General features: G+C 42.0%; 1 protein-coding gene across 1 annotated transcript; it reads right to left on the reverse strand.

Moving 5' to 3' along the window:
* Positions 1–550: 550 nt before the first annotated feature.
* Positions 551–5,091, reverse strand: stmnd1 (stathmin domain containing 1). The gene is made up of 5 exons (XM_085446127.1): positions 4,436–5,091; positions 3,177–3,336; positions 2,013–2,152; positions 1,366–1,497; positions 551–1,245 (listed from the first exon to the last, which is right to left on the reverse strand). Exons 1-5 carry the CDS (start codon positions 4,493–4,495, stop codon positions 835–837), a joined length of 903 nt encoding a protein of 300 aa, XP_085302253.1. The 5' UTR covers positions 4,496–5,091; the 3' UTR covers positions 551–834.
* Between the last annotated feature and the right edge of the window lie 7,877 nt (positions 5,092–12,968).

Consider the following 12,968-nt stretch of genomic DNA (forward strand, 5'->3'; position numbering starts at 1 on the left):
AAATATCTGTCAATCATTTGCCAGTCAGGCAAAGGAAAGTTGAAGGTCAAAGGTCAAGGAAACAGCTGAATGGCCACAGCAGTCACACTTAGGTTTCAGCCCTAACCTCTCATTCAAAAACATGTTTTGATGTTCTGGTTTTTTTTGTGGTTAACCTCTAAAGCTTTTACATTTTATGGATTGTAATAAATGACTGATCACACACTTGTTTTTCACACACTCTCTGAACCATAAAAAACGAGAAAATGGGGATTTCCTACTTTGCCTTAAACACATCTTTTTACACCAAGCCCTTCCTCACATGTTGCCAAAAGCACTCATGGCTTGTCTTATAGAAGAGGTGCGCTAACTCTTCTATAAGACAAGCTGCAGCACACATTTAACCCACTGAAACAGTGCCACCTTATGTCCAACAGAACAGCTGCACAGAGTACAACCTTCACAGCAACGTGAGAGGATAACACAGCAATTTCTCTCAGTTATAGTGAAAAAAACAAACAAAGACCAAACAACCAAAAGCACTCACAAAAATCGATTTGGTCTTTTGGTATGAAGTGCATCAATTAATCTTTATTAAAGTGTTCAGTGAGGTAAAATGCGTTGAATTTAATGGAAAACCCTCATGTTCCAATGTGCTTTCATGTTTTTCTTCTGCAAACCTTCACAGCTTCAACATTAAGTTCAGTCACACATTAAATATACATTGTACACATTGCTAATACATTTATTTTACAAGCTTAAACAACTCTCAACTGTGCAAAATGAATGTATTTTTGGCTTAGTTTCTCTTCCCGTACCCCCTTGTGCTGATTGATGGCTGATTTGTGCAATAGTTTAAAATACTTCTTCTTTGTCATCTGCATGTTGGAAGCTAGAATCACACTCCAGCTCCCCTGAGGCTGTGAACTCTTGCACCTGGGTCATCTCTTCTTCTTCTTCCTTTTCTCTACTCTCAACTTCCCTCTCTGCACCCTCCCCTCGGTGATCTCCTCCCTCCTCTCTCCTTTCTCTCTTCCCTGCCTTCTTCGCCTCTTCCTCGCACTCCCTTTTGCCATCTCCATCCTCTCTCACCCACTCTCCTCCCTCTGCAGCCTCACGCATCACCTGGCTGGGATGTGGTGCCGCTAGCGTCTCCACAGGGGTGATGGACATGTCTTTGTCTTTCTCGGTGCTGGAGATGATGGCGGGGACACGGACACGTGCAGACTTGCTCCTTAAACGCATCTTGAGCTTATCTTCTTTTAACTGAAAGAGAGTGGAGAGTGCAAGATTTTTTTTTTAAGAAAACTCTGGTAAAAAACAAAACAAACCAAAAGACATGACAGAGCTGAGGTGTTGGGGAAAATGGTCATGCAGACACGGCACCTTGCGTCTCTCTTCAGCCAGCCGGATCTTCTCTTCAAACTCTTCTCTGGTGTGTAGCTTCTGAGCTTTCTTCACCTTCAGAGACTCCAGTCTGGCAGGAGGCCTGCGCCAGGCACCTTCATTGTCGTCCAGCTGATGCATACAAACACAGAAAATGACAGAAAACACTTCATGCATCTTTTTAGACAGGCAACCTGTCTGTACCACGTCTCACGCCCTATGGCAGACGGGATAAGCTCCAGCCCCCAACCCCCCACACTCGTGACCCTGAATTTAATATGCAGAATGGAATGGACGGATAGTTTAGCTTATGAGTATGAGTTTATGGGCAAAGATGGAATCAGGCAGCTCATTTTGTGCTTGGTTCATGGTGTTCTTCCTTATTTTCTTTTTCTTTAGTAAAAGTTTGTTGAACCGCAGCATTATTATGGATGCCACAGATTCAGGGACAGTAGCAGTCAGGCTATGGAAAAAGTTTTTATTTCTCTTTGTCAGATGTGTTGAGAAAAAAAAGCATCTTTTAGAATATGTACCCTGTTTATATCACTGTGCTTGTCTTTCTACTAAAAGTAAAGCTCCATTTGCAGTAAAGCTGTCAGATAACTGGCCTGTAAGGTCGTACCATGCTGTGCACACCAGGTACTCACCATGATGCTGTAAGCTTCTCCAACCCTGCTGCTCTTTTCTCTGTGCTGTTCCTTTGGGATGATGCCCTGATTCAGCAGTTCCTCCAGGATCTTGTGGGACTTCTGGCGTTCAGTTATTTCATTATCCCACAGAAGTACGTCTGGAAAAACAAACCAACAAAAAAACAAGAAATAAACAAACACATATTATACACTCAAGGACATCTTACAAGCAAATAAATAACAAAATCACAGTATAGATAAAATAACAGTTGAAGACATCATCGGAAAAAAAAGTCAATACATCACAGAATTAAAATAAAACGGAATAGGCAAGCTTAAACAGATGTGTTTTAACAGTGGTTATAGAGAGAGGGAGAGAATCAGTGTTCCGAATGTGATTTGGGAGCGAGTTCCAAAGATGAGGAGCCACTCGGTTGCCAGCTCTAATGCCCATGGTCGTCAGGAGTGCAGAAGGTATAATGAGAATGACAGAGGATGAGGAGCTCAGAGAACAGGATGGAGTGGTGATGTGCAAAAGATCAGGGAGACCTGGAGGTGAGAGATGGAGAGATAGAGAGACTTAAAGGGCTTAAAGGACCAGGGCTGTCTGTACTGTGAAGGTGCTGAAAACCAGATTCAATTTGCTCATAGAGATGACTGTTAGTAAGGTGACAGTAAGGTGATGGGTCTACACTCGATTTCTTAAGAGTTGGAATTATCACAGCTAGAGGTAAAGGAAAAAGGCAGAGATTAGGGAGAAATGGATAATGTCAGTTATTCAATGAGTGAGAGAGGAACAAAATAAACAGGATATAACTGCCTGAGTGGAAAGTGGGTCAAGGCAACAGGTAGAAGGTTAAGATTTATCAGCAAATCCAGATATTTTCTCAACAGTTGAGAGAGTGAAACTGGGAAAGAGGAAGGCAGATCACAGTGTGCAACATGTGGAATTATCTAGACCCAGCTGCTGATGGACATTGCTCTTCTTGGTATTGAAAAAAAGGCCATGGAAATCCTAATATTCCATTCACCAGACTTGATTAATGTTCCATACATATATTCCATAAATATTAGCTGTAGACATGGCACCCTTAAAGTGGCCCATTTGTTCCTGATTTGTTTCTCTACAGCCTGATGAGTCAGACTACACACTCACTGTCCTGTGTAAATCTGTCCACTCACTTTCTCTGATGCTCTCTGATGTTAGAAGAGGGAGTGTTCGGGGCACTGCTCCAGGTATGTCACCAGGTATTTCTCTGTTCTCCATCACCACCCCGCTGTCTGCTGTGCCCTTTGACACAGCTGAGTCTCCACGACCACTGACCTTACTTCCTGTGTCATCCTGACAGCACAGACACAGAAAATAAATGCAGAAAGGGGACATTATTAAATCCTGACATCATTCCTGTGGTATCACAGACATGAATTTGTCATGGTAACATCTGTGTTAACGTATTATCAATTTGTCATATAGGTTTACTTCACAGTCTCAATCAGCTACATTTTACAAAAAAAAAAGTACACCGAAATACATATTCACCTTTTATTTTCTTATAGAGTACACTGGTACTGATTAAACTAACCCGGCAGCATAAAACACAACTACAGTTTACTGCGCAAGTTCACAAGTCCAGTGTGAAATAAACCTACATAAAAAGTTGATTTCTTTGAGCCCCATATTGTATTTTTAAGGAATGCTTTTCAACTATGGTATAAACTATGAGGTTCGTGTGAAATATAAATTCATTCATGAGATTTAGAGGGGAAACCACTTTTATCAAATCTGTTGCAACTGACATGACCAAAAATGTGTCTTTTCATTTGTCTCTTCTTTTCTTTATTATAATCGTATAATAATAATAATAATAATAATGATATATATATGTATATATATATATATATATGTGTATAAATAATCCCCATTTTTGAAAACAACAACAAAAGTTGCATTAAGAATTAATTAATGGGAAACTGCAGTGAGACGAAACTGGATTCTTCTTCAGCCTTTAAGAGCAAGCCCAAACTTTTAGTCTTTATAAAAAGTAAGATATATTAACACTGATATTGCCAAACTTTTTTTTTCTTTTTGCCTTGACACATCTGAAGCTGGTCTGATAGGACTTAACCATCATTACTCAGGTTCGTACCACAGAAGAAGAAGCATTGTGAAGGCACCTGCCCTTGTTGCCTTAACTTTATAGTTTATGTGAGAGAGTTGGGCTATACCAGTCTTTCAGCTTGCTGTTTTTCCAAAAAAAGGAACAAAATGTTTTTTTCCCCTGCTAGAGAGAAGACTTCATAATAAATATCTATGTTCAAAAGGAAAATTTCACTTCCCTTACAACTTTCTATGAATTTTCTTTAAAAACTGTCACAAACAAACACCAGCTCTAGCGTCCTGTCCCCGGTTTTACTAGTGGGTGGTGGGACACCCAGCCTACCTCGTCTCCATTCACTGTCAGCGTTTGGACCGCGGTGATCGTGGAGTTCATGCATCCCATTTTCACCTTAAAGCAACGATGTGAAGTCAATCCTTGAAATTCATAAACCACCAGCTGTGTTTTGTTTTCTGGATTTCTTGTTGTTGTCTATGTGTTATCGACTGTTGTAGATTTGCATTCCTTCACTCAGACACTGCAGTCTCCATGGGTCCCGTGCGTTGCTAGGGGCCGTTGCTACAATAAATCTGACCTGGTCAAAGAGGTGATACTGCAAAGTCTACGTACAATGATCAAATTCGTTCATTTCTGATCAAATTTGTGCTTGCATCGTCCTTAAATGAACTCGTATGACAAATTTGTTGTCGGACTTCTGTTTGGGAGTAGAGTCGACTACAAAAGTATAATAGTGCCAGAAATCACTAGACGTGCATGTTACCAGATTACCACAAACAGAGGGGCTTGGTAAATAATTCAGCCAGGAGTCAGTGTGCCAAAAATAATTATATAAAACATGACCCTGACACATAAAACACAACACACTGTTCCGCTTACCATTAATTTTTACTCAGATACCAAGTTTCAGTGCGTGTGACCTTCGTTTCCTAAAACAACAACAACATGAAAATAAAATGAATATAAGACGAACGGACAGTGACAAATATCAACAAATAAGATACGCTTTTAATAAGCAAGCAGGGCCGGCCCGTGGCATAGGCCGTATAGGCAAATGCTAAGGGCGCCGTCCATCAGGGGGCGCCACGCCAGTGCCACAAATGTTGAAAAAAAAAAAAAAAAGTTGGTACTATTATTTCTAAATACAAAAAATAATCCCACGTTAATTAAAATGCAAAGTAAAGCTTATTTAATAGAAATATTATTTGTTACAACATTACGCCCCCCGCACGGTGCGCCCCCTCCCTCCCCGTATCATGGTTCCTTTTGGACGTCACCACATCAAAAAATCAACACAAGATGTCAAAACGGCCAAAGCTGTCAGGTGCCCAGGGAAGAAAAAAGAGAAAAGAAGAGGAGGAGAAACGAGAAAAAGACAGAGGTAGGTAACGTTAGCCTACATGAAATTATTTGTCTGAATGTGATAGTAACCTAAATTTTTAGCATTAAGCTAATGTTACATGATTCGCTAATTGCTAATCAATAAATAGCTAGTTAACTGTTTTAACGTCAGTTAATATTGTGGAGGGGGCTAAATTGTTATGGAAAATAATAATGTAACGTTAGGTAATTACAGTACTCCCACCTTTCCTCATTTGTATTCATCTTTTAAGCAGGTGTTTTTTGTTTACATTGTTATTGCCTTCTGGTTAGCTAACGTTTACCCTGCAGGTAATAGTCACTTTTCCACCCCTGTATATATTATAGTTGTAAGCCTAGTTGTTAAAGTGCACATCATTAATGTTAATTAAGCAATATCACATGAGAGGGAATGCTGTTTTTTAATATGAGCACTGCTGTGATTCGGTCAAAGATAATCATAACATAACATTCTCATATGATATTATACTGTTACTTTGCATTCTGCTATTCAGCATTTCACTGTAATGATGACAATAAATTGAATCTAATCTAATTTGCATATCAGTTAACATCATACATATATCTCTTTGGTTTTTCATTTATATTATATAATTTCATTTTATTCCTGGAATCATATGTTTTTATTATTAGACTTTAATACTCAGTGGTGTCACATACTCCTCTCTTCAGATGCACTGTTGAAGTTTCTAAATCCCACCCCTGGGCCATCTACCACATCTACCGCTGCTGCCTCCACTTCAGCATCACAACCCACCAGTGATGCAGCTTTAGCAGCACAACCCAGCCATGATGCAGCATCATCAAGCGGTCTTCCTGTTGCCTCCACCTCAGCAGCACAACCCACCAGTTTTGCAGCAGCATCAAGCGGTGTTATTGTATTTCATATATTAATTTTTTAATTTTTTGTATTCATTTATTTATTCATATATTTTTTTTATCTTGTTAATTATTCTGATTGTGAATTTGCTTTCTTTAAGTAAAAAAAAAAGGTCAAAGACAAAGCTATTCGGTTTCTTGTGAGTACATACACTACACTGCCGATGTAGGGGGGCGCCACCTGAAATCTTGCCTAGGGCGCCAGATTGGTTAGGGCCGGGCCTGTAAGCAAGATTAAAATAACAGTTCTTCTTTCTTGGGGAGAAGGTAACATGCAACTTTCTGTTTTTTTCCAGTTCTGAACAAAAACCACAAAATACATCAAGGCAGTTGCCTAAGTATGGGCTTAATGAGGGTTATATAATATTGGACAGGTAGTCTGATATCCTCCTGAAAAGCGAGGGGAAAAAGCATCTTTCAGTTTAACTATTTTGTCTGCTGATACAACGGATAGGCTTGGTCAATTGTGGTACAATAGCCATTTGTATAAGAGGTAACATATGAGAGAGATACTCCCTACAGCTTATGACAAAATTTGATTCGATTTGATTGATGACCCTAATCATGACCTTTTGACCTCCCCCCTCCCCCCCGGAAGTGTGTAATTTGATCCCCTAAGCGTGACGAATTGCAACCGGAGAAGGGAGGGGGAAACCCCCGGAAGTGTGTAATTTGATCCCCTAAGCGCGCCACCTGTTGCGCCACCTGTTGTTGGAAAAAAAAGAAAAAAGTTTTTAGAGGGAGGGAGGGGTCTGCGGCAGGGGAGGGGAATAAAAGCAGAGAGGAGGCCGTCACAATTTCTAGGCACAGACGCAAGATGGATCCTTTCATTCTGCAGCCCAGCAGCGTTCCTGTGTACTTGGACGGCGAAGAGATCTGCTCTCCCGAGGCCGCTAGCATGGGAGGCAGCAGCAGCGAGTGGTCCTCGTCGATTAAATCAAATCAAATCAAATCACTTTTTATTGTCACATCACATGTGCAGGCACACTGGCACAGCACATGCGAGTGAAATTCTTGTGTGCGAGCCCCACAAGCAACAGAGATGTGCAAACACAACAACACAAACGAGCAAAATACAAGAATGGCCAACCTGAAACTAATAAATATATGTACAATATATAATAGTGTATGCATTTCTGGATGTGTATACTAAATATTTTCCTACGTGTGTGTGTGTGTGTGTGTGTGTGTATACACATTTTTACAAATTAAATAGTAAAAAAATAAAATAAAATAATAATAATAATAATAATAAAATATATAAAATATACAGAGTTGAATATGTGCAAAACAAGTGGCATTTATATACAGTGTGGAGTGCATAATGTTGAAGTTCCAGTAGTGAAGCTGAGGTGTCTATGACGTGTTCAGCAGTCTGATGGCCTGATGGAAAAAGCTGTCTCTCAGTCTGCTGGTACGGGACCGGATGCTGCAGAACCTCCTTCCTGATGGAAGTAGTCTGAGCAGTTTATGGCTGGGGTGACTGGAGTCCTTGATGATCCTCCCCGCTTTCCTCAGGCAGCGCTTCCTGTAGATGTCTTGGAGGGAGGGAAGCTCACCTCCAATTATCCGTTCAGAGCACCGCACTACTCGCTGGAGAGCTTTGCAGTTGTAGGCGGTGCTGTTGCCATACCAGGTGGTGATGCATCCAGTGAGGATGCTCTCATTGGCACAGTGATAGAAGGTCCTGAGGATGCGGGGGCTCATGCCGAATCTTTTCAGTCTCCTGAGAAAGAAGAGGTGCTGCTGCGCCTTCTTCACTGTTTTGTTTGTGTGTACTGACCACGTAAGATCCTCAGCCAGATGTACTCCAAGGAACCGGAAGCTGCTCACTCTCTCCACAGCAGCGCCGTTGATGGTGATGGGGGTGTGTACTTCTCTGCACCTCCGGAAGTCCACTATCAACTCCTTTGTCTTTGCGACGTTGAGGGTGAGATGGTTGTCTTGACACCAGTGGGTCAGGGCGCTGACCTCCTCCCTGTAAGCCGTCTCATCACCGTTGGTGATAAGACCCACCACTGTAGTGTCGTCCGCAAACTTCACAATGATGTTGGAGCTGTTAGTGGCTGTGCAGTCGTAGGTGTAGAGTGAGTACAGGAGAGGGCTCAGTACACACCCCTGTGGAGCACCAGTGTTCAGTGTGATGGGGGATGAGGTGATGCTGCCCAGTCTGACCACCTGGCGTCTGTCAGACAGGAAGCTAAGGATCCAGCTGCAGAGGGAGCTGCTCAGTCCTAGATCCTGCAGTTTCCTGTCCAGCTTCGAGGGAACGATGGTATTGAATGCTGAGCTGTAATCTACAAACAGCATCCTCACATACGTGTCTCTCTTCTCCAGGTGTGACAGGGCAGTGTGTAGTGTCAGGGCTATGGCATCATCAGTGGACCTGTTGTGGCGGTATGCAAACTGTAGAGGGTCCAGTGAGTCGGGTAGTGCAGAGCAGATGAAGTCCCTGACCAGCTTCTCGAAGCATTTGCTTACGATGGGGGTCAGGGCTACAGGTCGCCAGTCGTTCAATGAGGAGATGGTGGAGGATTTGGGTACAGGGACGATGGTGGCCATTTTGAAGCAGGCTGGGACTACAGACAGAGAGAGGGAAAGGTTGAAGATGTGCGTGAACACTCCAGCCAGCTGAGCCGCGCATGACCTGAGGACGCGGCCGGGAATCCCGTCCGGACCAGTAGCTTTGCGTGCGTTCACCTTCCTGAAGCACTTCCGCACATCCTCCTCAGACACAGTGTGCGCACTGACGTCATCCGCGGTGCGCACACTGTCCGGTCTCATGGTGTTCGCTGTGTCGAATCTAGCGTAGAATACGTTTAGATCCTCACACAGAGAGGCCGTGGTCTGCGGTGTGCTGGTTTTCCCTCTAAAGTCTGTGATCGTGTTTAGTCCCTGCCACATACTTATCAGATTATCAGCGACAGATTATCAGCGACACCCCCGTCACCGTCTACAGTAACAGATCCGAAGCAACCGCCGCTCCGCGGAAAGAAGGCTTTGAGTATGACATATTCAAATACAGCATATTTACTATGGAAGGCCTCGATCCAGACCTTGCGACCCTACCGGAAATACTCCGGAAGTGTCTAGTCATTTTCAGACCTGATGCGTCATGTGCCATAAGCATGAGGGGAGGGGTATGGTTGCCGGGGGGGGGAGATCAGAGAGGGTTCCTGAAGCATAGGGGTGATGCAGCAGCAGTTGACTCTGTGCTGTATAGAGAGACAGAGCGGCAGTTAGTTTTCCACAAACTCATAGTTTGAATTCTGTTTCAATATTATGACAATTTTCTCTGTATTTCTTTTTTTTTTTCTTTTTTTTTTTACAATAGCGGATGTAATTTTACTTTCTTAAGCTGCACCGGCGCTTGTAATGGGGAAAAAAAGAGTGACTTCCTATTGCCTGTAGAGAACAGTTTCTTTCAATAGTATTTTATTTTCCTATAATACAGAAGAGAGATATTCCCATACAGCTTATGACAAAATTTAATCCGAAGTGATTGATGGCCCTAATCACGACCTTTTGACCTCCCCCCTCCCCCCCCGGAAGTGTGTAATGAGCGTGACGAATTGCATCCGGAGAAGGGGGGGTGGGAAACCCCCCGCATCCGGAGAAGGGAGGAGGGAACCCCGGAAGCGCGCCAGCGTGTCGAATTGCATCCTGAGAAGGGAGGGGGAAACCTCCGGAAGCGCGCCATCTGTTGGAGGAGAATAAAAAAGCAGAGAGGTGGAGTCCGTCACAATTTCTAAGGCACAGACGCAAGATGGATTTCCTTCTGCAGCCCGGCAGCGTTCCTGTGTCCGATGAGATCTGCTCTCCCAAAGAAGAAGGCTTTGAATATGACATATTCAAATACAGCATATTTACTATGGAAGGCCTCGATCCGGACCTTATGACCCTACCGGAAATACTCCGGAAGTGTCTAGTCATTTTCAGACCTGATGCGTCATGTTCCCTAAGCACAGCAGTGATGCAGCAGATGATTCTGTGATGTATAGAGAGACAGAGCGGCAGCTAGTTTTCCGCAAACTCATAGTCTGAATTCTGTTTCAATATTATGACAATTTTCTCTGTTTTTTTTTACAATAGCGGGTGTAATTTTACTTTCTTAAGCTGCACCGGCGTTTGTAATGGAAATAAAGAGTGACTTCCTGTAGAGATTTCAATAGTATTTTATTTTCCTATAATACAGACGCTGTAAAAAACCTTTAAGATACACCATAGCTTGTGATGAAAAGAAGAACTTTCTATCCGCTTGTAACCTACAGGCTGCCTATGTGTAAAAAACGAATAAATATCCCTTAGTGATACTACTTTTCCTTTTGAGAGACTGAAAAACAAACCATAATTGCAGCGACAGGCGATCTTGTTTCACACACACACACACACACACACACACACACACACACACACACACACACACACACACACACACACCGCGGGCCAAGGAGGAGTTTTTTTCTTCAATACTTTAACAATAAGTTTTCTCAATAGATAGAAAATGAAAATGAGGAGTCAACAGCCGATATTATCAGTGCTTGTAACCCGGTAAATAATTTCGTACATCTCCCCATAAAACAAGTCTTAGTGGAAAAAAGCTCATATTCGAATAAGTTTATTAAAGCACCCCCCTCTGTGGGAAAGAGTCAACCATGAGGCGAGTTTTGTCAACAGCAATTGTCCATTTGGTAAAACAAATATCCGCCTCAAAGTCGTATTTTACCGTTGCAGAATGTGGAAAACAGACGGCGTTCGCAAGAAGGCACACACACACACACACACACACACACACACACACACACACACACACACACACACACACACACACACACCGCGGGCCAAGGAGGAGTTTTTTTCTTCAATACTTTAACAATAAGTTTTCTCAATAGATAGAAAATGATGACGCTGAGGAGTCAACAGCCGATATTATCATTGCTTGTAACCCGGTAAATAATTTCGTACATCTCCCCATAAAACAAGTCTTAGTGGAAAAAAGCTCATATTCAAATAAGTTTATTCCCCTCTGTGGGAAAGAGTTTTTTTCTCAGAGTCAACCATGAGGCGAATTTTGTCAACAGCAAGAACAACTGTTGCCCATAAAGTAAAACAAATATCCGCCTCTAAGTCGTATTTTACCGTTGCAGAATGTGGAAAACAGACAGCCCTCACAGGAGGCACCCAGGGGCCCACCTCACACACCATAGTTAAAATATTTAAATTTCAACTAAATTTGTAGTAATGATCGGATTTCCTCACTTATCTACACCACACTCCTTGTCCTTGATTTCTTATCGTTTCTTATCGTTCCTCTGTCCCTTAATAGAAACCACATATATAGAAACTATCCTCCCTTTCAGTTGTCTTTTGCACTTCCATATCGCAAAGCAGTTACTGTAGGTTATTTTCTGCTTATGCATTAATGTAATTAATTAACTTATTTATCCTTAAGTAAGGTAATGACTTGAGTTCTAATGCTTTTTGTCTCTTGAGTTAGCTGTCAATGTGGGATTTTTTTCCCCTTTTGTCCAGTTAAAGCTGCCTTTCATTCTTCAACACAGCTTAAACTCTAATAGGTAAGCTTTCTTGTAATTTCTTAGTTCTGCAGGCTTCTTGAAAGACATCCGAGACTCTTCTTTGGATGCTGGCTGCCTTTTGTTTTGTTTTCTGTCAAGATGATCCCACACTGCTTCGATTATCTTGAGGTTCGAACCCTGGAGAGATCAATCCATGACTGATGCGTTGTTTCATCCAGGCATACTTTGACTACATTGGCAGTATGTTTGCGATCATTGTCGTACTGAAAAATGAAGTTGAAGCCAATCAGACACTACGTGGTATTACATGGTCGATCAAAATCTGGTGGAACTTTTCTACATCCATAATTTGATTAATTTGGATAAGAGCTCCAACAACACTGGCTGAAATCCAGCCTCAAAGCACGGTAGAGTATCCACGCTGTGTTAAAGACGGCTATAGACATTCACTGTTGTATCTCTCTTCGGACCTCTTCCATGCATATTTCAAATTTGGATTCATTACTCCATAAGACATATTACAGCTGATTTCTTTTTCCAGTCAATTTCTTGTGTAATTTGGCACACCTCAGCCTTATTTTTCTCTGTTCTCCTTCCTTAAGAATGGCTTATTAACAGCCACCCTTCCAACTCAGATAACTTTTGATGAGGTTTCATGAAATGTTTACAGCACTTGAGTTACTCGCCACGGCCATCCTAAATGCTAAAAACACTAAACTTTAATTCTAAATTACGTAATTAACGTTAACCAGAAAAAACAAGCCAAAGTCGAAATGTTGCTGAGCTGACCTGTGGTATGCTATGTCTTCTAAAGCACGTATAATGTAAACAGAACTGGTCTTTGCACAGAAGCCTGTGGAGCTTCATAATTAACCTCAGTGTGTGAAGAGGACTCTCCATTTAATAATAGCTGTAATAAAATGTTCTGGCCGACGGTGTTAAACGCTGCACTTGGGTCTAGCAGGGAAGATTTCAACTTTTCAATATGAATGAAGGCTGAAAACTGATTAGATTAATGTCTGATGATCTTTTCTGTGCTTCTTCAAGTTTGTAACACCAAACAT

Source organism: Copadichromis virginalis, linkage group LG22 (assembly GCF_057382275.1).
Source record: "Copadichromis virginalis isolate Kocher_CV1m ecotype Utaka linkage group LG22, C_Virginalis_male_GT1.1, whole genome shotgun sequence".
Lineage (NCBI taxonomy): Eukaryota > Metazoa > Chordata > Actinopteri > Cichliformes > Cichlidae > Copadichromis > Copadichromis virginalis.